Source organism: Carassius gibelio, chromosome B5 (assembly GCF_023724105.1).
Source record: "Carassius gibelio isolate Cgi1373 ecotype wild population from Czech Republic chromosome B5, carGib1.2-hapl.c, whole genome shotgun sequence".
NCBI classification, from domain to species: Eukaryota; Metazoa; Chordata; class Actinopteri; order Cypriniformes; family Cyprinidae; genus Carassius; species Carassius gibelio.
Genome location: NC_068400.1, coordinates 16,861,423 through 16,888,167, shown reverse-complemented (window position 1 = coordinate 16,888,167; position 26,745 = coordinate 16,861,423). Strand labels below are relative to the sequence as shown.

Below are 26,745 nucleotides of genomic sequence, written 5' to 3'. Positions count from 1 at the left end.
TTTTGATGTGCTTAGAGGAATTTATTCACAGATATTTGTATTATTTTTATTCGAAATTCAGCATTTTCATCACTCGATTCTGAAGCGATACTTCAAAATGTGCATAAAAGCAGGGTGATGGAAATCCAGCTATTCTCTCAAGTGTCATATGTGCTCTTAAAGGGACAGAACTCTTCAAGTCCATGTAATATGTGTGGCCTAAAAGATGAGCCACTTCAGCAGTTTTTAACAGTGAACTTACAGGTTAAATTGTGTGTCTTGTGGAAATAAGGTAACTGCATACACATAAATACAATCACGCAGACTTGGCAGCCCTGACTGAGCTTTGGTACAGGACCATCCGAATGCGGAGTTGGCATTCCTAAAATCTGCTTTCTGTTTCTATTTATGTCATCTTTTTCCCTCATTTGCTTTTTCTTTAGTTTGTTGCCTTTCCTTTTTTCCTCCTTGCATGCACACTCACTCTTATTTCTCTCCATTCCAGGGGTTTTACTTTGTTATTTATATATATTTTTCATAATGCCAGGATGAATATTGACTTGTTGATTTAGGCAGACAATATTTAGGAAGCCTCATTTGAACATTTGGTCTGCAATAAGGTGTATTGTGAAAATTAGCTTGGCACGTGCTGTGCTTTCTGTGTGGCAACTGGCCCTACTCTTAGAAACCTGATTCAACAACATATGGTCAGTCTTCATAATGCAACCATTTAGCTTTCACACCGAAACATGCCTATTAGAGCTAAACAGGACTGAGATGTAATATTTATTTATAAATGTAATGCCATTTTACATTGTGAGCTAACCAGGCATTATGAGACAAGAATCCAACAAAAAGCAATGCCTCTTCTTAAAGTGGAAATCAGCCAATTAGCTTAGCTTTCATTTACACACTTAAATAGGTTCTAAAGAACTGGATTTTTTTTTCTTAAGAAAGAAAATGGTGTGCTATTTATTGTTTTGTTGTTTGCTTGTATTTGATAGTTTTGACTTTCACAGTTTTCAATTTTTTTTTGTTAAATTCAGTAGAATTCTTAAATATCTTCTCTATGTGTGTATATATTGATGTGATCTATGTGTGTGTAGTGTGTAAAAAGTTTTTCTCTGTGCAACACTTATTTGTGTTTTGCTTGTTTCATTTTATGGGACTTTCACAGACGTTTTTCCCCTTATCCAAAACACAGGCAATTGCAGCTTAAACCTCTTTCTGGTGTCATTCATGTTAAGTGCTAATTTGAATGATTTGTTTAGCCTCTTATTAAATGTTACTGCTTCCCTGCCCATTAGAACAAGCACCTTATAACTCTGCTGCTGACGGCAGCACAAAAAACACTTGGCCTCACGTGAACCTATGCCATTTGTAATAATTGTAATGTCCGTGGCGCTCTGGCAATTTGGCTGTGTTGTTTTGTTAATCAGCAGAGAAGTGCTTGCGTTTCTCAGGGGGAACGAGTCCAACATAAATGCAAATAATGAAGGCTTTATGTATTTTCCTCTCGCTTGTGTTGGCTCTTTAATTAATTACTGGTGTTCCTGTGTATATTTTTGTGTAGTTTTGGAAGGCTGAGAGATTTGGGGTTTCTGCCTGTTAGTTAATACACGTGCTCTTGTGTAGCTTTGTAGGTGGGTTGTAGTTTACAATATAGGTAGATGTGAGTAGAACAAATGCACATGCAGCTTTCATGGCTTTCTTTGTCAGTCTATTGGTGGGGTTTGTCCGAACTTTAATAAATTAATTAAGGGGTGTAACAGTAAGCAGAGATTTACTGTATTTGACTGCAGAATAATATCACAGATGTGTATACTGTATTTTGCCTGTTTTACAGTGGCTTTGTGAAAAGAAGTCTGCTTAACTGTACTGAATATGCACTTATAGTAGGCTATAATTTGAATCTTACAAGTATATTAAACCCTCTGGAGTAAATAAATGGGTATACGGAGTATGAGGCCTTTTCTCCTGATAACCCTGAAATGAACTTAAATTGCACTTTCAGTTTTGATCGTACAGATAAGAGCAATACATCAATCGAATCTGTAAAAGGTCTACTATTTTTGTATACAGACATAATAATAACAAAACTTAGTGCATTTTTAAAATTAAGATAACAAACAAGGTGTGCTGTCTGCAGCCTTTATCTGCGCTGATCTTCATTTAGACATGCGTCATTAAAACGAACTGTAACTCTGTGAATACTCAACGAAGAGACATAATAGATATATCTATAGAAAGCCTGACATGTCTACTTTTAAACTAAGTGCAGCCAAAAACAGATATTCTGTGATAAAGTAATCCATACGAAAACAATGCAATGTCCGTTTTGCACGTCTCCCTTCATTATCTTCTAATGCGACCACGCCCCCGCGCTGAACGCGCTATTCAGATTTTAATGTTTCACTGAATCGCGCGGCTTGAATACACCCACACACAGTTCTTCAAGTTTTATTTTATTTTATTGTTTGGTTCGCGATGAGAGGAGGAATAAGACATTAATCAAAAAGATTCGGATTTCCTCAGAAAAAAAATAATGAAGCACTTTATTCAGCAGAGATCATAAACGTGAGTAAGTCTCTTTTATATATATATATATATATATATATATATATATATATATATATATATATATATATATATATATATATATATATATATATATATTCCTGACTAAATATATAATCAAGTGAAACAATGAAGTTTCAATAACCATATACACTGCTATACCATTCAAAATCTTGATGTAAATAATATGAATGTAACAAATAAATATAAATGTAACAAATGTAACAAACAATGCTGTTCTTTTAATTTACCCCCATAAAAAAAACCCTGAAAATATTCTCAGCTCTTTTCAACAACAATAATAATAATAATAATAACAATAAAAGGTTTTGGTTTTGTAGAAACCAGATTGTTAAAAGGTTTTCCGAAGGATTGTGTAATGATGCAAAAAAATAAAAATAATAATAAGCTTTGAAAATCAGCTTTGATTGTTCCTAATAATCTGTTTATCTGCACTCGCAAGTGAATATTAAATTATGTTGTGGGATAATTAAATATATTATAAATAAACTACAAACATAAAATTATATACATTTATTATGACTGAAAGGCTCATTTTGCCTTTGTCTTCTCTGGTGTAAATCAAAATGATATTCGTGATAGTTGACGCCTACTCGCATTTGACTTTTACCAACAAAGAGTGTCTTAGAAAATTTTAATAAATATATTGTTTTCTGTAAGTGAGTAAACAAGATGATTTTCACATAATTTAGAAAGAAAAATTCTAGTCTACAAGCTCCAGTTCTCAAAAGTCCCGGGAACCAATGTTCTGTATGTGTTTTATGGCCTTTTTCAAATGATTTAACATTTTTAGTTTTTCACTAACCACGCATAATTTATTTTCATGTACATGCATGCTGCTCACATATTATTATAGCCATGTTTGTGCTGATTCCAGTGAGGTTAGATTTTCGCCATTTAGATATTTATAAGAAACTGAAAAAAGCACAAATGTCAGAAAAAAGCACAAACTTCTCCAGGCCCCCAAAATACCCTTAGACTTCAGAGGGTTAAAGTTCCCCCATTATGCATTTTTTTACGGTTCCTAATATTGTTTTGGGAGTACCCTACAACAGGATTACATGCATGCAAGGTCAAACAATGCTTTAATTTTCTCAAAATATGCATTTAATATCACCTCATTTTCCAGCAATTCTCAAACAATTCATCCGAAGCTGTTAAAAGTTTAAGTCTCACTGAACCCTGAATACACTGAACACAAATTAAGATATTTTTCATGAAATCCAAGAACTTTCCGAACCTGCACAGACAATGGAATAACCACGTACAATCAGTGGTTCAACCTTAATTTTACGAAGCTACGAGAATAATTTTTGTGCACAAAGAAAATAAAAATAACAACTTTATTCAACTATTTCTTCTCTTTCATGTCAGTATTTGACACTCGTTTACAAGAATACCACAGAGCATGCATCACATGGAATATTTTATTGATGTCCTTACTACCATTCTGGGCCCTGAACATGTTGGTTCCATTGCTTTTTTTTGGGGGTGAACTATCCCTTTAAGTACAATTTAAAAAGTGTACTTAGTAGTAATGTAATAAATATACATTTTAATGAGTATACTTCTATTTCACAAGGGCCCCTAAAAATACAGAATATAACAGAGAGTACTGTATTTACTCTGTCACTAAATGCATTTGTACTGACTACAGGTAAATGGCCTCCAAGAGCACTCTGTTTCACTCTGAGAAGTATATGACAATGAGAAGATGCGACTCGTGTTTGTTTACAGCTGTCCTGTGAGAGATGAAACACGTCTGGCCTCTTTTGCTCATTATCAGCCCCCACAATCTTTCGCCACCAGAACGCCGTGATCTTTTCCTCAAAGCCCAGCACTAAGTGAACAGGTTTTGGTTACATTGTCTCAGCACAACTTCATCCCTCATGACATGTCACATGGTTCAGATTGAGTACAGAACCTGCCTCCTCAGACCGACACAAGATCGGATATCTCTTATCTCAGACCTTATCTCAACCACCAGCAGCCGATAGTTCAGTGTGACAGCTGAGGTGTGTGTTGCAGTTTTAGAATTAGCACTAAACTGGCACTACGATTGCATAAGTGTTTTCAGGGTGTAGGAAGAGCCGTGTTGGATTGACACCGATTCTGTAGTGTAAACTCTGGAGCATTAGAATCCTAAACCCGACAAATTTTGTACTGAAAGATCGGAGTTCCCACAGACCAATATTAGGAGGTGTTTGAGCTATGCTGGAAATAATAGGGAAATTAATGGGGGCTATAGGGGCAAAAACAGACATCCCACCCTGCAAAAACCCATTTCACTAGTTTCAGGGAGCCGTTATCAATATGTGGGTGGGATGTATGGAAGGCTGTTTACACTAAAAAAAAAAAAAAAAAGAAAAAAAAAAAAACACAATTGTGACTTATCCCAGAATTCTACGTTTTTTCCCTTGCACAAATATATTTCTCACAGTTTTGTTTAAAAAAAAACAAAAAAAAAAAAACATTTACAACAAAATAAATGTGTTTATGTAGACAGACAGAGCAAAGCACAATATTAAGGTAAACGTATATTTAAAGTAGGGCTGTCAAATGATTAAAATTTTTAATCAAATTAATCAGAATTTTTAGTGGATTAATCATGATTAATCACTATTTGCAATTACACCTGAATCCTAACCATTTTTTTTTCTGAAATGCGTACCAAAAGATAAATAACAGGACACAGATACATAATTTTCATGTATTGATTCATCAATATGTGGTTCTTTTTTTTCTGAATTTCAAAAGTTTAACATTTACTTGATAAAATTTACCTGAGCACTATATCAAACCATGCCATTTAACTACAGATAGTGTAAGAGTTTTAGGTGAACCAGTGGTTAAATATAGCCACATATCTATGAAATTATGCATAGAGAAACTCGAAAGAATTAACTCAGAAACACAAACATGCGCCCTCTGCACTCTGGGCACTCTTGTTTTTAGGAGGTGTTCATTTGCTCTGCCACAATTCTTTAGGATAGATATTTTCACGTTCTGAAGGCTTCAAGTGCCAGTAAAACCAAGTAAAAATGCATATGCTTTTCCAAACAGCTGTAATTTTCGCTGCGTTCCATGTAGGCGTTCTGCGCTTGCGCAGTGTGAAACACAGGACGCTATAACAGGAAGAAGCTCCAGCGTATCAACTACCAAAGTCGTCTTTGTTTATCGAGCTTGGCATAAATGTATTTGAGAGTAACTGGGGTAAAACCTTAAGCTTCTTCGGTGTTTTCGTCACGGCGCTCGCCGCTCGCCGCTCGCCGCTCGCCGCTCGCCGCTGTTTTTTACTGTCTGGAGAATTCAGAGATCGACGAGACTTTTCCTGACTTGAATAATTTGTCACACTGCGCATGCGTGAAATGCGTTAAAAAATTTGACGTAATTAACGACAAACAACTAATTAACGTCGTTAACACGCTATTTTTGACAGCCCTAATTTAAAGTAGTCGTCATAAAACATAAAAACAATTGTGCCTTTTTTGTGTTGTTTATAAGTCTAAGTGATAAAATTTTATGCTTTATACAATATATGCTTATGGGTAAATAAGTTTGCATATAAAAAATAGAAATGAACAACATATTCAAGAGATATGTGTTTTGAGTTTTCTAGAACCATAAATATAAAAACTTAAAAACTTTATAAAAATCTAATGCTGCAACAAAATGGGCAATGTCAGAATATTTTGAAATGGAGGAATTAACAGTGTATATTTTATGAAGGTGAAATTTGAAATGTTTAACTTTCTACTACTGATCACAAAGTCATGTTCCACTTCAGTTACATTGCATTACATTATGTCATCAGTTACCGTTCTTTGCTTACTTTATTCCCATTTTGAATACTTGTTTTGTTTTTCATGCTACTAAAATAAACTATGATTTTCTAATATGTGAAAAGCAATAAATTAATTCATAAATTGTTTACTTATTTTGTATGTGTAGCCTTTTATAATATTACAGGCAATTTCCCAAACATTAATCAACCTTAATAATCATTATTATAATATAAAGGGCAATATCCAACAATAATAATATTGTTTTTCCACAGGGATGTTGAGTATGGTGGGGTTTACACTTACCAGGTCCAAACAATCTCCAGTCGGAGTGTGAGTGAACCGTCACCTCCATTGACACACCGCCTTGGAGCACCATACTGTGGAGACGGTCTCATCCAGAGGTGGGTTTGGATATGCCTCTTAACAAGGGGACCGGGACCCACTAGTGAGCCTAAGCAAGGGGGTGTAGGATGACTTTCAATTATAAAAAAAATAAATAAGGGCCTTTGAATATCGTGTTGCATAGTGAGTAGCTTTAGAGAAATTTAAATTATTTCAGTGAATATACTGTAAAAAAAGACTATTTATATAATTAATAGTACATTTAAACAATCTAACTTCATTAAAGGTATAGTTCACCCTAAAATGAAAATTCTGTCATTAATTACTCACTGTCCGCCGCACATTCATGACAGTACCACAGTGCATGCTTGACACATGAGCCAGCATTCTGTATGCAAAAAGAGGAATGCACTCATGTGTGTTGTGGTACTGCCGTGAATGCGCATTGAATTCTGACACAGAAGACAAGAAATTGTTTAAGTCATTATTTTTGTTTTCTTTGAACACAAAAAGTATTTTTGCTGCTTCATTGATTCAACCTTAATTTCATGATGTCACTTGGACTATTTTAGCAATGACTTTACTATGTTTCTTGGCCTTGTATGTGGTACTTGTATTGCTGACTATTTAAGGTCAAAAAGCTCTTGGTTTTCACAAAAAAAAAAAAAAAAAAAAAATCTTAATTTATTTTCCAAAAAATAACAAATGTCTTACAGGTTTGGAACAACATGAGGGTGAGTAATTAATGAAATAATTTTCAGGATTGGATGAACTATCCCTTTAAATTTTTAGTATTAAGTTTTAGTTTGTTATTTTAGTACATTAAGTTAAGATGTTTACGTTTATTTAAATTATATATTATTACCAGGACTTGATATTAACACCTGCTAACCCCACAATGTGGGTGGATTTCGGCTACAGAACTGTGCAAAGTTTTAGGGACAAAATAATGTCATAAAATTAATTAGATTATTGAACTTCTATTAACTTAACTAAATTAAATCAACATTTGGTGTGACCACACTATGCGTTAAAACCTTTTGTTGTAGGTGCACTTGCGCATTGTTTTTCAGGTAGCTTTGCAGGTAAGTTTCTTGAAGCGTTTTGGAAACATTGCCACAGTTCTTCTGGATTTAGTCTGTCTCAGTTTGTTCTGTTTCTTCATGCTATTCCAGACAGACTGGATGATGAAGAGATCAGATCTCTGTGTGGATCACTGGCTGCTGTCAGACTCCTTGTGCAAACAAAAATGTCACCGGATTATTAAAATTAATGGAAAAAATAATGTTTGGAAATGTAAACATATATTTACTACTGACACACTATAGCAAAAGATAGATATAACTGACTTAAATGCATGTAAATTCATTTCTGACACATTTCAACTTCATTAAACTTTGTGTAAATGCATCTAAACGCCACTACAGCTGCTTCTGTTTATTCTGCAGTGGAAATATCAGTTTTGTTAATAATGATTTCAGTTGACTGGTAACAGCCCGATAGCGTTGTCTTATATTAAGTGACTTTATTAATTAAATGCAAGAATCTGATTTAAAGATGAAACATGTGTTTAATACAGTTAGGGAAAGATCCCATTTAAATTTCCCAAAAACAAAATTGTCGCCACTGAGTGGCTAGTAGTTTTGAAAAAAGCACTAACCATATTGGCTGATGCACAAAAAAAATTATAATTTCAAGCCCTGATCATTAAATATATTTTACGAATATTACAATTAATATTAATAATAAATAGGACAATCTAACTCCATCAAGATGTAAACTTAAAACATGTTACTCTTTCCTCTCAACTATTTTTTATTGAAGAACATACAGTTAAAATGAATTGTGGTTAATTATTTGGCCTATATTGGCACTCCTAGAATCTTTTCAAATAAATGTTTTAGTTTTGTTAATATTACACTATATGAGGGGCTTTAGAATATTGGGTTCAGTAGTGGGGGTCAAAAAGGTTGAGAAGCACTGATTTAGAGGATCATCAGATTAACCTTGAGGTTAATCTGTGCTGCCTCAACAAAACATTTGGAAGTTGTTAGAAAATATACTGCCATATCCACACCGCAGGCTTCAGATATTCATGCTTTTAGCAACACAGATTCATATCCACCAGGGGAAATCATCATAATGTTTATTACATATGCATTGATTTATTTCAGGTCCCAGGGAGAGGAATGTGATGATATGAACACTATGAATGGAGACGGCTGCTCCGGCCACTGCAAGAAGGAGCCGTTTTTTAACTGTATTGGTAAGTGTGGAGAGAACGTATAAGTGCATCAGCGGCTCATTACATCCCTCATCTGTCATACTGCTACGACTGCACGTCAGAAAGTGTGGCACGCTTTTAAATGTAGTCACTGCTGTACATCAGTTTTGGTTGACAGTTTTGCGAGATCTGTTATCGTCTCACTCCGAAAAAAGCATCTTTGAGAGCAGCACTTTAGCTGAGCTCTTTTGTTCGCTTCCTCCAGAGCCAAAGCTATTTTTTATCACTGGCATTATGACATCCTTGTTAAATCTGTAAAACATTTAATTCAAAATGAACACACTAACAAATTCATGAAGGATGTCTTGGCACCTTCTCCTGCTCTGTAGTATTAATAATACAATGCTTTTTGGGCTCCGTTTTTATGGTCAGGGCCTGAGGAAAGATAACGTCATTGAAAGACAGCAGTAGGATACTTTTGTTTGCTGTTACACACAAATGCAAAGAGCCTCATAAGTCTAAAATAGACACTTATATGGCTCATGATATAGACCACATCAATGACACCTATTCAGTGATCAGCAGATTGGTTTCAAGCTATGTAAAACATAAAAATAACAAATAAAATATGAAAAATAATTTTTCAAAAAATAAAAATGGCATTTTCAACATTGAAAATAATCAGAAATGTTTTTTGAGCAGCAAATCAGAATGATTTCTGAAAGAAAATGTGACAATGAACAGTAATGAATGCTGTACATTTAGCTTTGATCACAGCAATAAATTACATTTTAAAATATTCACATAAAAAATGATTTTTTTTTTTTTTTTATATAATATTTCACAATATTAATGTTTTTACTGATTTTTCCCATCAGACAATTGCAGCCATGGGGAACAGAAGAGACTTAGCATCTTATTTATGTATTTATTCATTCATTCATTAATTAATGTATTTATTCAGAATATCAGACATTTACAATTTTTTTTTTTTTTTTTATGAGAGTTTTTACTGTTTGCTACAGGAATCACATCTGGGTGGCAGCTTGAAATTTTGTTTTTATATGGAACCATTAGGCACTATCATGAATGAAGCATTTGTCTTTCTGACTGTGCAGCTGATTGTTTTTATAGCTGCACTCTGCTGAACCAAAAGATAGTGTTCGGTTTTTCTTATCTCAGTATAGTGTTATCTATGTTACCGTTAGAATCGAGTTGCCCAGGGAAGGTACAGTTGCTCATCTCATCATATTTGAGCAGTGTAACGGTGTCATGGGTACGGTGTGGCGCAGATGAGCGTACATGTATAACTGTAGGTTGTGCAGAAGGCCACGTGAACGATAGATGTGTGTGTGAGTTTGTGTGTTTGCCCCCTCTGCAGCCCCTCGTTTCAACATCAGCAGAGCTGAGCAGAGGGGAGCGCTGGAATTTATGCAGAGGCTTGAGCCAACTTGGCACGGCAAGCCTTCGTCCTCCTTGCTGGAACCCCTTATATTGCGAGACAGACAGAAAGAGAGACAGTCTGTGTCTCTTTATCACTTAACATATGCTCATTATCACTATTTTTGGCACTTTCAGGCTTATTCTGTATAGCAGTTAATTTTTTTATGCGTACAACTCTCATGACTTGGTAGTTGATTCAACTTGGACAAACACTTGACAATAAGGTCCCATTAGTTAATGCATTTCTAACAATTCATGCACTTACAATGAGCAATACCTTTTTAATAGTATTTATTAGCCTTTGTTAACCTTTGTTAAAAAATACGACTGCTTATTCACGAGTTCACCCTTACATCTAATCTGAAGGCGAATAGTAGGCATATTTTGGAACGCTGTCCTGGGGGAGGGGTCCGGGTCCGGGTCCGGAGCATAGCCCGAACCCAAATAACTCCCCCTATCCCTAATCTGGGATAAATAGATTAGAAGTGAGGAGTTGGGGTGGAGAAGGGATGCCGAAAAACTGTCGTGGGACAAGAGGTATATATACGCTTGTGTGCTAGTTAAGATGATTAGCTAAACGAGATGCACCTGTGCCAAATTGGATGATTATTTGATCGTGCTCCTCCCAAACTTTGTTAATAAAACCACATTTGTTACTTCATGTTAGCGCAGGTCCATGAAAAATATTTTAAATACATTAAATACATAAAACAGTTACTTTCTTAGCTGTGTATTTATTATTAGTATTATTATTATTATTATTTTTTATTTTATTTTATTTATTTATTTATTTTTTTGTATTAGTAACATTTTAAATGAATGCTTCAAAAGTATTTTCGGTAACAGTGTTAGTGACCAATTCTCACTATTAAAGTCTCGGGTAAATTATGTAGCCATGGTTCCCTGAGTAGGGAATGAGACACTGCTTCCTCTAGTGGTTGCTATTGGGAAACACCTCGTCGTGACCTGTGTTTGAAGAATACATACAAAAACACCAACAACATGATGGCCCAGCGACAGCTCATGATGTCACTACCTGTGTGAGTATAGTATAAATACGTGCCAGGATTAACACGTCATCCACTTCTTCATCTGAAGCTTGTATCCGTAGCATGGCAATAAATCTAGAGGAGGCAGTGTCTCATTCCCTACTCAGGGAATCATGGTTACATTAGTAACCTGAGACGTTCCCTTTCAAGGGAACTTTGAACTGCGTCCTCTAGGGGTCACTATGGGGAACAGTATACTGACGCCACTATGCTGAGGGGAGTGCATACCAGAACCATGGTGAGCACTAAGTACCAACTCTACCATAGCTATGGGAGCTGCCACTGGGACGTCTGTCAGTGACATTATCCCCTACGGCCAAAGGCCTAGGCTACATACCCTAAAACTTACCTGTTAGGGCCAGAACTCCTGGGCCCGGGGTAGAGCTCAAGGCTTGGAATCAGGAATAGATTCCTTTAAGGGGATATGACCAAGAGCCTAGCATCATACTAAGTCTTGGCCTGTCACACAGGGGCTACCACTAGAGAGAGAGAGAGAGAGAGAGATCGTGCGCGCGAGAGAGAGACAGAGAGAAAGCGAGCCGTCTTAAAACAACACGAGCGCTGTCTTGCTCTCTCTCTTTCACGCATATTAATCAATTGACACGATGGTGTCGATGTTTAAATAATTTAAAATGAGAATGTAAGTGTGATCACTCCATTTTTGTTTGTAGGAAAAATATTGCAATGTCATTTTTTCCCCAACATCTTGCAGCCCTACTGGAATCTGTGGATGCGGGTCGATAATGGATTTTTACAAAAAGGAAAAAATTAAGACAGAGTGAAGTATAATGTGGTTATCTGAGAAGGTCATAATATAAACAATTTATCCATTAACTGCAGACAGATCAACACTATACATTTCATTTCACCACAGCGCATCGTGCAGCATGCGTTCAGCTCCTACAGGAGCTAAACACGTTCCGCCCAACCGCTAAATTAACACACAAATCAAGTGCGAACAAAACTGCTGCCGCGAACGCATCTCTATTCCCACAAGAGGTGAATGCATTCGTGCAAACGCTATCTACAAACTTGGGTAAATAGTGAAATACTCAAATAGACAGTAGTCCCGGAAATGCATCACAATGAACACAGACCATCTCCTCGTCAGACGAACATGTTCAATTCATGCTTATCCGTTCCTTGAGAGCTGAACACGCTTGCTCTACACCACACAAACATAAACAGCACGCGAGCCGTGTCAAACTGCAGGTATCAGTTCAAAGCCTCTGTCGAAAAACATGCACTTCTATCTCTTTAGTAAGGTCAAACTCGTAGATAAGAGTTGATGAGCATTAAGGCCCTAACTAAAGTGTGACGGAATTTTCATTGTTAGATTTTTTGCATTAACGTATACAGTTTACCAATTAACTTTATTGTAAAGTGTTAATATTTAATTTTCTTTAAATATATTTTAAAATGGTTAATTTCTTCCTTAGTTTATTATGCGTTGCTTTTCAATTTTTTTTTATTATTATTATTTTTTTTAAGTGCACTACTAATATTCGGTTTTGTTAAAATAAAATGCCAGAGAGACAAACAAAAATACATCGTTGGGGTGAATGGAGAGACAATGTGGGAGAGCAAATGTGAAAGTGGGAGAATGAGAACAAGTGAGGAGAAAAAGTCATGGGTAAAACACTTGAATGAGGAACAGCAGCTCCATGGCCTGGAAAAATCCTCCCAAATATCCCTGAACTCAACAGTGCTCCTGTCTCACTCATGGCCTTGGAAAAACCTGATGTGTCCGAAATCTGAAAAATTATGCCTTCAGAGGTAGGAAGGCATCAAGGCACATCTGAAACCAATGTTTGCGCAACATCCTGTCTGCAAAGATGCCTTCATCTGGAGATATTCTGAAGGCAGCACAGATGTATCTAGAGACCCGTAAGCACCAAATTTGAGAAACTTCACTGCAATTGGCCGGTAACTTTATTGGGACCTGCAGCATGATTTGAAGTGACATTTGAGAAGGACAGTCTGACCCTGGCTGATGTAAATAGTTTGAAGGATACAAAGGAGACATTCAAACCATCTGCAAAATAAAACATCTGTTGCGATTCTGTAGAACTCCATGTGGTGACACATATGTTGAATATTGCTCAAATTAGGCCATCAAAGTAAACACTTTAGAAGAAGGATCACAATGTGTCTTCACAGATTTGAATTGGGTCCAGTTTCTCTCAGAAACAGAATCTGGCTCTTCTCTGATGTGATGCTGTGAGTGTGACACAGTGAACTGGGGTGTTTGTCCTCAGTGTACAAGGGAAAACTGCCTAATAAACCCAATGACATAGGGACAAAAGCATGTATATATTTGTGATGAGTGGGGCGGGGCCAAGAGCCGTGGGAATGGAGGGAGGCCAGTGGAGTGATTGGGAAATGAGTGACACCTGCTCCACTCACCGTTCTCGCGTCCCACGGAGTAGCTCGGAAGCATACAAAAGAGGAGTGATGACAGTGAAGGACGAGAGAGGACCAAGCCTGGGCTTTATTTTGTGTTTTGGTTTTGTTATTGTTTGTGCGCGGCAGTTGTCCGCGAGGGTTGGTCGCGCTGTTTTGTGTTTATTTTGTAACTAAAGTTTCAGTTTGAATGTCTGCTGGTTCCCGCCTCCCCCTTCCCGTGATTATGATGTTTGTAAAGCGTTACAATATGCAAATATATAATCAATATAGACATGGCTATATATCAGCACGCCTGTGTTTTGGCCATAGGTAATCACAGCATGCAGATATACAGCCATATCTCATGTATATGAGTGTGATATTGCAACAGTTTGATGGCACAAGAGTGTAAATACATGAACAAAAACAATGGAGTGTCTTTAAAAACCCTCTTTTGTGCAGAACTACTTCCTTCCGGAAGGATTCAAATGTCAGTTTGACAGTTAAACAGCTGAGCCCAAGCCTTCTGTTACTAATTCCAAAACGTCACTTTAGAACTAGTAATGAAGGAACGTTGAGTTGCTTCATATTGTGTTACAGTATTAACAGATAACTGTATTATGTAGAGTATTATGAGATAGAGATGGACTGAGCGAGTGGGATTCATTTATAATAGTTTATGGCTTGACAAGCTATAGTTTCAAAGCAGCTTCCCAAACTGGAAAATACACAAGCTTCAATGTCTGCAGTACTTTTTTCTGGAACCTTATTACAAAATGTAGATTTAGTGTTTGTAGAATTTATTTAATGCTAACGTGACTGTCTCTCTGTCTTTCACAATCACAGATGAGCCCAGCATGTGCTACTATTATGACGGCGACGGCGTATGTGAAGACTTTGAGCGGGAGACAAGTGTGAAGGATTGTGGCCTGTACACGCCGAATGGTTTTCTGGACCAGTGGGCCACCTCAGTGGAAGTGTCCCATGAAGAGAGGCTGTACTGTCCTGGTGACGTGGCTGCAGGATATCCTGCTATTACTAAGGTTAGTGTCCTGCTGGATTCAGCCTTAGATACATTCACACATACAGCGATAGAGGTTGCCTAGTGGGCGTTTCAGCTTGATTGTTGTATGCTGAGTCAAATCATGTCAACACACTGTAGTGAATTCACTGTGCATTTTGTACTGTTCACCTTTGTACTGCTGACATTCGCTCATGTCACCTCAAACAAAGAACTCTCTGTGAAAATGAATGGTTTCTGGTCAAGTTGTCGTTATAAACTGGCATTGGTTTAAATTACCTCTAGACACATTTCTGGACCAGACACAGTCTATTCACCTACTGTTTCATCAATGTTGCACTGAAAAATCTATTTCAATTTGACAAGCTGTAATAATATTGGCTAACTTAATACAGAGCATGCCATCTTTACCAGTACAAAATTGTTGTTTAGAGGTTTGTGTGACACTGATGTGAAATCTGACTTCATTTGCCCTGATGGAAGGCATACCTACACTGTATACACATAATAAGAAAATGTATTGAATATGCTATATATTGTTTGTTTTTGGTACAAAAATGTTTAAAGCTAGTCTTAAGACTTTTAGCCCTATTTAATCCTGACACTTAATATTTTTTAATATTTATTTATTAATAAATTAACGGGTTTTTGAACAAATATTTTATATATATATATATATATATATATATATATATATATATATATATATATATATATCCATATATATATATATACATATATATATATATATATATATATATATATATATATATATATATATATATATATATATATATATATATATATATATATAGTGCCTTGCGAAACTATGGGTAGCACTGTGTAACTGATACAGGTTTACTGATTATGTTTTATTAATTATTTCCTTTTTATTGTAAATATTTCCAAATGTGTTGGAAATATTTACTGTATTAGGAAATATGGACTGTATTAGGAAATTTGCATTATCAAAGAACATTTTTCATGCAGTCTAGCTAGAGTTCAGGCACTCTCAAAAACTCCCATTATAATCACTGAAGCTCTTTACACTGTGAAATGAATATCTTACTTACATTCGTACACACATCTGCACTTTTTTGTTTCTGATGAGAGAATTCATCAGATAATTCAGACAGCGAGCAAGTGAACAAAACAACGCATTTCAGCGATGACTCATCTGAACGTCTCTGATTGACCGTTGCATTCATATGCTCAACAGAATTGTGTGTGATTGGTTATAATGGAGCTCAGTACAAACACGTCTGTTTCTGGCTGAGTGTCAGCCAGTGAGTGCAGATTTGAATTTAGCAGCTGATGCTGTGCCACACTGAATGATTAAATCAAACTGGTGTGAGTTGTATCAAATATATAAAAATAATAATATTATTCGCTTATTTTTTGTCTTTTGGAAGCTGCATGGATGGTGTGTCGTAGCGGAGCTCATGGGCACTCCAGCTAGAGATCATGATAGTTGCAACCTTACGTTAGTCTTCTTTAAATCATTGTATTATTAGTATTATTTTCATTACTTATGTGTCTTACTATCTTCACCTTTCAAGCTGTGCCAGGTTGGATGGGGGCAGATGCACATTTTCAGGGTTTTCTAGAAATATTTGTTACGGTTCAAGGCCAGACATTCATTGTCCTGTTGGATGGTGAACCTTCTGCTCAGTCTGAGGTTCTGAATGCTCTGGACTAGGTTTATCATTAAGGATATCTCAATATTTTGGTGAACTGAGCTTTTCTTCTACTCTGAAAAGTTCCTTAGTCCCTGTCGCTGAAAAACTTCCACACAGCATGAGGCTGCGACCAGCACACTTTACTTTGTGGATGGTACTCTGAACGCGATGAGCAGAGTTGGTTTGGTTTGGAATTGAGGTTTATCAAATCAGAGAATATTGTTTCTCACAGTCTAAGGGTCGTTTAGGTGCAATTTTGCAAATTCCTAGTGGGTTTTTGTGTGTCTTCACTGAGGAGAAGATTGACTCTAGCCACACCGACATAAAACCCAGATCAATGGAGTGTTGCTGTGATATTTGTTCTTCTGTAGGTTTCTCCCTTCTGCATACTGTATATGATCATGGAGCTCAACTCCAGTGACCAGCATCTTGGCCAACAGTCTAGACAAGGGTATGGATACTTTTGTAAGCCACTGTGTGTGTGTGCATATATACCATATAAAGACTTTTACAGACAAAGGTTAAGCCTTTTGGAACTCTTGTTGGATTTCAGAAAAGATGGTCCTTTTCATTGAAGAACTATTGCTTGCCACAGATACTAGCATTAGTTCCTTTGGTAAGACTGGAGATAAAATCTCCAGAGCTGAGTAGACCATAAAGATGTCTGTGAAACTGCAAGTCGACCTCAGTGTCAAGCAGCCCTTGTGCACAATGTCCTGGCCTGTTGCCTTCTAAGAACAGACAGTGTTAAGTATGGCTGAGGAATGGCTGAAACATGTACAATTTTTTGCATTTGTTGTTTGCGTTAATAGGTTGAATATGTCCCAAACTGTTTTTGTAAGATTCTCCTATTTCATTCATCCCCTTAAGCATGTAAACCACATTACTTTAGCTTTATCTGGCTCTAAGAGTGCCATCTGCCGTCTGTACTGCTGTGTGAAGTGGCACATCAGTGCTATACTTGAGTTTATAAACACTCGCATCTTTGAAATGCTTGCATTGCTTCGTTTTCTTCAGTTGTTTGTTGTGTCCACTCATTCAGAAGGGTTTGAACATGTATTGTACCTCCAAGGCCTGTTCACCCTTGTAGGGAAATGTGTGTAGCCGATAGGGATCTGCTGGGATGGTTTCAGAGTGCAGAGGGGGAGGATGGGTCTGTGCTGGAGCATCAGGTGCCAGTGGGCCTGGAGCCACTGCTTTAAGCTATGTGCCGTGAAGAACAAACTGATCTTTAGGTCAAAGGAGCACATTTCCATTCATGTGAAAGCCACATCTGAAAGCTTGCACACTGTAACATCTCTGCTCCCCACCTGACATTTTAAAGACCAGCTGTGTGTCTTACATCAACATCTTGTCTTCTGTGTGGCCTGGAAGAGATGCTCTTGATTTGGGTCATTTACAGTAACACTAGTCCTTTTTTCATCCATTTGAACCCTAATTAACATTTGATACCAATTAATCATGGAGCAGTTATGTATTGTGGATTCCAGTGAAAATTCTGTTTTATCAGGACATTAAGTTAAATTATGATTTGCATTGCTAGAATTTCAGCTCAAGTAGTTACATTGCAGACACATGCCTATTTTGCACCTAAAATAGTATGCATGCAATGTGTGCTGTTTGTATTTTGTGAATATAATGGCTTACAATACTATCATCTGGCAAAAGTTTTTGGAGTTGCCTTTATTTTTTAAATGCATCCTTTCCAGTTCTGTGCATGTTTAAAAGTCTGGGAAGAAAGTCTTCGTCCTAATCGTGCATCAAAATTACTGTTGACTTATTTCAATAATTACCTGGTCCTAATTTTACCTGTCTCTTGGGCTAACTGCTGCTGGGGTCAGTTGAGGTACTTTTTACACCCTACACCTGGCCAAGCAAGAACAGGACTCTGATGTAATAATGCTTGAACAGAACATCTTGTTTATGTGGTAGTACCACTGGGATGCCGCTTTTAGCTGACGCTGGTCCGGAGGGAATCCACCAGTTAACCATTAGTAAGCACACACTAGCATAGCGTGGTCAAATAATGCAGCCATCTGATCTCAAAGGCGTCCATACTCCTCAGCAAGCGATGACGCAAGCTCCATTGCCCTAGAGGCATAATGACATAACACAGGAGAACATTGTGCTGCTGGAGTCTGCGTGTGAACAGACACAACCACAAAACACTGGCAAGGTCTTCCAAGGTGGGAGGGACAAATGGGTCACGCCCATTTCCTTGTTGGTTCACTATTCGTCTTCAGCAAAGCTTTGATTGCTGTTTGGCAAGATAACTTTGTGCAGTCAACTGTCAGGGTTTCTTAACTTATGAGATGCCCAGAGATTTAGGGCCGTCAGTTGATTTTGTCTAAATTTGTTTTAAGAATGTGAATTTAATTATTTGGGCACCCAGAAAAGGGGCAGTTGGTTTGCCATACTGTTGAGCTTCATCTGCTTCATGTACCATAAATAAAATAAAGTAAAATAAAATAAAATACTATTTGGTTTTCCAATTGAAGACTGGTCTGGCAACCTCCATTTTCATTGCTGGCTGTTAACACGTCAGCGTTTTTGGAAGTCTGTTGAATGAGGGCTGTTTATGTGATGTGGAGGTAGCTCACAGACGGACCACTCTTGGGAAACCATTGGCCAACACCACATTTTCCTTGTATGCCCACAGTTGTGAGAGCCAGTTCTTCAGGCCTGACACACTAGATGAAGCTATACCAGGTGCAGTCCTACTTATGAGATCAGTGCTGTCATAAACCATTTGGGTTGATATGGTGTAGGTTGCACCTAGACGAGAAGTGTGTTCCCAATCCCAACACTGTGAGAGCTTTTGGGGCATGACTTCCAAATGATGTTACTTCACATAGAAAACTTTGTGCAGGGTTCTCTCATGTTGTGATTGTTGTTTAAACCTCACAAATGTCTTTCAATAAATATCTTGCAGATGTTAGGCAGTTAGATGACAAAGCATTTTATTAATTGTCCCAGTTTTGCTGGAAAAACAAGTCCAAGTTTATCGAATGTGGGCAGGAAAAATAAACAAGGATACATGCAAATAAATTTCAAATAAGAAATGCTAATTTCCCTTAAAATTGTTTGTGTATGCAGAAGAAGAGCAACAGGGGAGCTGAAAGTCTTTAAGACACAAAAACAAAGGCGAAATACCTCTAAATGTTCACAATGACACACATTTTCAGAATCCTAGTTAGCAAAAAAAAACTGCACATCTTCAAACTCTTCATGCACATTGACTTTAAGCAGATTTAGGGAAATGCTTCTCCACTGAGAGATCTTGCAAAAGATAAAATGACCTTAAACAACAATTTTTGGTTCATTTCAGGGTTAATAAACTCATAGTTTTCACTTAACCTCCTTTCTGAAACGAGCCCCAGGTATCACAGAGAAAGAATGCACATTGTTGAGTGCTCATAAACATATATTACCAATATTGAAACAATAAAAAGCTAGTTGACAATTGGCAAACATATCCTTTAATCATGCGATCTAAGGGCTGATTTGCTGCTAGGTCACATAGCTGTTCTTGAATGGATTGAGTTGTAGAGGTCTTCATGGGTACAAAAGTTTGTGTCCGAACCCGAAAGAGACCCGCAATGTGCTACACCGAACCGACCCTGACCCGTGTCGATCCGAGAAATGCCTACCAGGACCCGATCCGGACCCGTCTATTATTTGAAAGCTGGAACCGACTGGACCCGATTGTCACACATTCCAACTTAAATTGCTATAACAACTTTTGCAAAAAAATGTAACTATTTCTCTTACCTAATTTAAGGAGCCGTAGTCTCTCTTCCTTGTACCCAACTGCCTGTGATGCATTACAATCCTCCGACAAGAAAGTTATCCAAGTTATTCCTCTCGTTATTACAAGTCCAAGCTTAATCCACTCATTATTTCAGCTTCAAAAGTCCACTTGATGTCACGGTGACATGCACATGTCCACTCTGACTCGAGTTAACTCACATAATAACTTTGACTGTTTGCCCTTTTGAAATATAATAATATATATTATATTATATATATATATATATATATATATATATATATATATATATATATTAAATATTAGTGTGTCAATCTGCAAGCATTATTACCGTGCGTGCACTTGCATTAACTCTGAGTCTGCGCGCTCTGCTTCTAACGGCAGAGAGAGAGATCACTTTTTTTTTTTCTTTTCCTTATTTTACAAGTTGCAAGTTACAAAAAGCACATGCAGTGTTTGATCACGGCCGGGTGTTCTCCGAGTCCGATGACTCCGACCCGAACCCGGGTGATCATTTAAAATATAGACCCGAACCCGTACAGGTCCCGGGTCGACGGGTCTCGGGTGCACTGTGAAGACCTTTGTTATGTTGTACAGAGAAGCATGGGTTCCTCTCAAAGACCACTGCAGTTTGCTGTGACTGACCTGAGTCAACCATGGAGTACTTTTTTGTTTTACCTCTGCACAGAACACCTGTTACATATCCACAACTTTTGTAAAGATTTACTGAAAAGTTGCTCGATTTTGGTGTAGTGATGAACTTTAACACTTCTGGCTTTGTTCACAAGTTAATGCAATCTTTATTGAAGAGGAGGTAAACATGTTTTGTTTGGCATCCATGAAAGAGGGTAAAAGCTCAAGATTACCTCTAAGCACAAAGTAACCCTTAGGGTAGTGGTTTTCAATCTTGTTCCTGGAGCCCCCCCGAACAACTTAACCAGACACACCTGATTCATGTCGTCTGCTCAGTGGGAGAGACACCAAGTCCTGGAGTTGATGTGTGAGATAAAGTAGGTAGTATTTGGGGGGCTCCAGGAGCAGGGTTGAAAACTACTGTCCAAGAATTTCCTTGACTAGTTTAATGGTAACAAGCCAAGAACCAAACCTAAATAAGGTAGGGTTGGGATATTGAATGGATGCCAAAAGAACTGTTGAAGGATCAGGGACATCGTTAATGGGGAGGAAGCTGGTGATTATTCCAGGGGCCCAAAGCAATTGGCACAACCAACAAATACAATTTCAACTGATGGGGATCAAATCCAAGGAACACATTTTTAACCAGACCCCACAACTACAAACTGCAAAGGGACCTGAAAACAAAGTAAGCCTGAAAACAAAACCTTTTTTTTGCCCCAATCTAGTGTTGTCAAAAGACCCGGTACTTCGGTACAAAGTTGTTACCAAAAATGAAAATGACTTTGTTGAATAAACATGAGCACTGCACGTGTCAGAGTCTAACCCTGGTGCTGGTAATTTGATATCACTGCATTTCTAAAGAAAACCGTCTGTCTTCAGAAAATTATGGATGTCATTTTCATTTCATCTTGCCTGTAATACCTGAGCAGCGTTTGTGAGCGCAGGCTCAGCGCTTATTTAATTACAGCCATTACCAGGGAAACCCTTCTTGATTCGCTCTACAAGCTCCTCCTGTTGGCAGGGAATGAATTTGCATATATATGCTACCACAAATAGATTGCAAGGCTGTGGGAAACACTATTTCAGTTATGAATACTAGTAAATATTTTAATTTGAATATTGGATTTCAATGAACTCAGATTAAGCTCAGTTGAAATTAGATTTTGATCAGATTGAAAGGGGTGGTTTATTATTTCTAATATGACTGAGAGTGCATATAAACACTTGATCGGATTGAAAAACTGACAGGACTGTGCATGTGCAATTATGTAGAAATAGCATAATGAACAGGCCTTACCATTAAAACTTGCCAAATGCGGTTGGATTTCACGGTTAGAATGGTTTATATAGCGGTAACAAAGCTTGACATTAATACAATGTTTTGAAAGGGCAAGTCAAAGAGAATTTTACTTGCCTGACTGGACAACAAATGTGATTAAAACATCTAATTAAGGAATCACCAAAATTTCAGTAAGAATGTTTTTGATTTCATTACATTTGGTGCAAACTGCGATTTATAGTGGTTAATGTTCTGACAGTGACAAGGTTGTGCAAAGCTGTGTGTGAAAGAAAATCATGAAGAAATCGAAACAAATGAACGCAACTGCACACAGAAGAAACATAATGCAATAAAATTTTGTTTTTATATTTATAACATATATACAGCCTAGTTAAGCAACATGCCATGACCAAAAGAGTGCAGTTTACCCAGAAAACCGACGTTAAATTTAAAGGGTTAGTTCATCCAAAAATGGTTTTAATCACCCTCAAGCCATCCTAGGTGTATATGACTTTCTTCTTTCAGACGAATCCAATCGGAGTTATAAAAAAAATTGCACTTTTTGCTTTAAATGGGCCAGGCTGGGCTAATAGCCTCGGACATGTAGCACTGTGGCAGAAATAGCACTGCTCTTACATCGTCGGGTTGCTGCACTCCACTAAAACACGCCTCTCAGGAACAAAGTCATGCGACCCCATCATTTCACCAGCAAAGAGAAGTTATGGCGGAAACTTTGGAAAACTTGTTTCCTTAGACAATCTCATGAGACTACAAGAGGCACGGGTGATGCATACATTCTACATCATCCGCCATAACGCTTTCCCATACGACACTCAGCAAAATTGAGAGACAAGTGTTTATTACATTTGAAATAGATAATTTTCTTACAAAAACACATGGATTCACTACAGGAGGCCTTCATTCTTCCGCCCGCACCCCCCCCAATCCCCCCCCCCCCTGAACCGTGTGAGGCACGTTTTAGAATGGATGTTTGCACTTTATTTATCGTGTTTTGGAATGTTGTAAAGAAACACCCACCCACTACAATGCTAGCTTAGAAGTGCCAGGACAATTTCTTATATAACTCCGATTGGATTCGTCTAGGGTGTCTCGAGGGTGAGTAAAACACAGGCTAATTTTCATTTTTGAGTGAACTAACCCTTAACATTGATTTTATGCAAGAGTTCAAACAAGTAGTTAATATTAAGTGACTTATATTTTAGACTGTTTGTGTTCGATTTAATGAAAATAGTTCCAAACAAAGATCACAGAATAAGTCGTGCATTTCAAAGCAAATGATTGTGTATTGAACAAATCAATGATTCAGTTATCCATTTATATAGACAGGCACTTGGTTCATTCTTGAATGAATCAGCCATCTGAACAAAACATTTGACTCAATGACTCACTCACTTGCAAGTCACTTGCATTATTTATGCAGTTGTAATTTTGCAGCATAAATGAATTTATGGCAGGCTACATTTGAGCTTCATTACATTTGTCTGTGTAAAATCATCTAGAAAGCAAATTCTGCCTATCCTGCACTGTTTTGTTGATTCTGATTTCACTTGAATGGTAACAGTCCTATAGTCTTGTTATATTAACTGTATATATTAACAACATTTATTTAACTACATTATTTGATATGAAAAATCATGCATTAAATAAGGTTAGTAAAAAGACTGCCTTTTACATAGGCCAAAATTACCTGGAAATCAATTGAAGTAAATTTTAGTATGCAGTCGTGAACTTTAATCATATAAAATGTAATTTCCCAGCAACAAAATTGTGGCGGGTGAAAATGCTGAGTTGCTAGTAATTTTGCAAAACCACTAGCCAAAGTAGCTGGAGAGCAAAAATGTTAATATCAAGCCCTGGTAATGATGTATGATGCACCAAACGATCTGTTCTTCCTGTTGAATAAACTGTATAAATGAATGTTCTGTCATTATAAAACTCTCCTTTCACTCAGTGTTTGTGAAGTGGTATGTCCCACCAGTCCCTGTTTCTCATCCACTCATTACTGCACCATAAATATAAGCAGCAAGGTACAACAGTTTGGACAAATTGTGACCAGAAGTGGATACATATTAATTAAATAAGAAAAAGAAAAAAAAGATTATTATGTGCAAACAGCAGGAAACCGTCTATATTCGTGCAGTGTGCTCATATCAAAAAATCATGTTCAATTTGAAGCTTGTGGCACGTCAACCTGTTCACTTTATTTAGCGTTCATATAAACACTACATTTAAATTCATCAGTCAGAACAAATTCTGTCCGATTGAAACAAAGGTTGTGCATGTAAACAAAGCCAGTGAGGCCTCAGCCAAAATAAGCAAGAAGAGTTTTGCCAATGCAGACAGAGGAGGGACAGGCATGCAGGAGGCCTGCCCCTGTGGCTCCCAATGATTCTTCTCCATTTCCTTTTATCTTAAGTGGTGATTTACAAACAAAATCTTGGGGTTTGGCTGTGGTTCTTCTGTGTATACGTGTGTGTAGTAAGGTGGTGGTGGTAGGGGACGTTTCACTCTAGAACTACACAGCTGGTAAGCATTAGCTCTCGGACGCAATTGTCAAACCATCTCAGGCTTACTTTGTTTTCAGGACTGAGCACTTGAGGTTGTTTGCTTATAATTAACTTCACATTGAAACGTCCAGTTGCTGGGTCGACCATGGTGCTGGGTTATAAGTGCAATTATCTTGCATGTTGCCCCTGCTTTGTTTTACTACACGTACATACCATGATGTGTGGAACCTGGTGACAAAAACAGCCACTATTACATCACAGTGCAATTTTCTACGCTTGAAACCGCACCAAGTTGAACTTTGCAGCTGTCAGTGATCCACTTACGTGACCAGCCTCACAGCACAAGATCTCAATCAAGGTATTTTTTTATTTTTTTGGTTTTCCTCTCGGTTGAAAAAACACCCCAACCGGCTCCGAGCACTGAGTGTTGATTTTTCCAGCTCCTTTTATAATTTACTGCCTGTCCTCACATTCCAGTAACCTGTGGTTTGAGTCAATAAGTTGTAGATCATTTGTTTTATTGGTTTATTTAGCCCCTCATGCTGGGCTATTGGTGGGCCTTTCCTGGCGGTGATGTTGTGGTTTTACAGTGATGTCACAGGCCTGCTATGCATCCACAGGGAGACTTCCACCACCCACTGATAGGTAGCCATTCCTCCAATGACCTCATCAAATCATTGATAAATACATAAAGAGGAGGCCAGAAGCCTCTACAGAAGTGCCGTTTTGCATGTTACTTTGAGAAAAGTAAATTTTACCGTATAGAAAAAAGTCTTTATCATGAAAATAATATACTTGAGTGAAAAATGTATGTCAAATTTTTGGACACTTAATTTAATTTTAATTGCAAATAAATTGGAATGCATTAAAGTTTACATTTTATCAGTGGTGTATTGTAACAAAGTTATAATATTTCGTTATAGTACTTAAGTATTTTTTGGGAGTATCTGTACTTTACCTGAGTTTTTATATTTCAGCTAACTTTTACTGCACTACATTTCCTAATTAAAAAGTTATTTTACGCCAATACATTTCCCGGGTTAAAACAGCATTGTCTTCTCTTCCGGGTCTGTTGTGAGTGCAATCACAATGCTGCTGACGTATGACGCTGCTGACGTGTTTTCTGGTGCGCCCAATAACAAAGATAACACGTCAGCAGCGTCATATGTCAGCAGCGTCACTGCAGTGTTGTGAACCCGCTCACAACAGACCCGGAAGAGAAGACAATGCTGAATAAAGTCAAATTTTTTTTATTTTTGGACAAAAATGTATTTACTATGCTTCAACAAATTCTAACTGACCCTCTGATGTCACATGGACTACTTTGATGATGTTTTTCTTACCTTTCTGGACATGGACAGTATACTGTACATACTTTTTCAATGGAGGGACAGAAAGCTCTTGGACTAAATCTAAAATATCTTAAACTGTGTTCGGAAGATGAACGGAGGTCTTACAGGTAATTAATGATAGGGGTGCATGATAAATATCGTATAATTAATGCGCATCTTGTCAGTAAAGCCAGTTCTCTAATCAGCTGTAAATTCCACCTGATGGAATTTACCACTGATTAGAGAACCGGCTTTACTGACAGAACACCCATTAATTATTAGACAATATTTATCGCGCACCCCTAATTAATGACATAATTTTCATTTTTGGGTGAACTAGCTCTTTAAGTACAATGAATATCACATACTTTAAGACTTTTACTCAAGTAATATTCTAAATGTTGACTTCAACTTTACCAAAGTAATTTTCTTGTAAGATATCTGTTCTTGAGTATGGCTTTCGGGTACTTTATACACCACTGCATTTTGTTAAATGCAATTAGTTGAACTTTAGAATGCTTTTTTGACCCACTAAAGTATGACTTAATTACATATTTATATGTCATTTCATAATTACATTATACTACTGTAATTTCTTTTGAAACTTACATGCCATTTATTTTAACATATTTGTAATTAAACATTTGTGATGAAGCTGGTATATTTGTTACATTTAACTTTGTTATATTAGCTTTCA

General features: G+C 37.2%; 1 protein-coding gene across 1 annotated transcript in view; it reads left to right on the top strand.

Moving 5' to 3' along the window:
• pappaa (pregnancy-associated plasma protein A, pappalysin 1a) overlaps positions 1-26,745 on the top strand; it is a 101,837-nt gene that overhangs the window by 33,600 nt on the left and 41,492 nt on the right. The window contains exons 9-11 of the mRNA XM_052556603.1: positions 6,635-6,763; positions 8,879-8,970; positions 14,652-14,848. Of these exons, the coding sequence (XP_052412563.1) occupies positions 6,635-6,763; positions 8,879-8,970; positions 14,652-14,848 (418 nt within the window). The remainder of the gene's footprint in view (positions 1-6,634; positions 6,764-8,878; positions 8,971-14,651; positions 14,849-26,745) is intronic.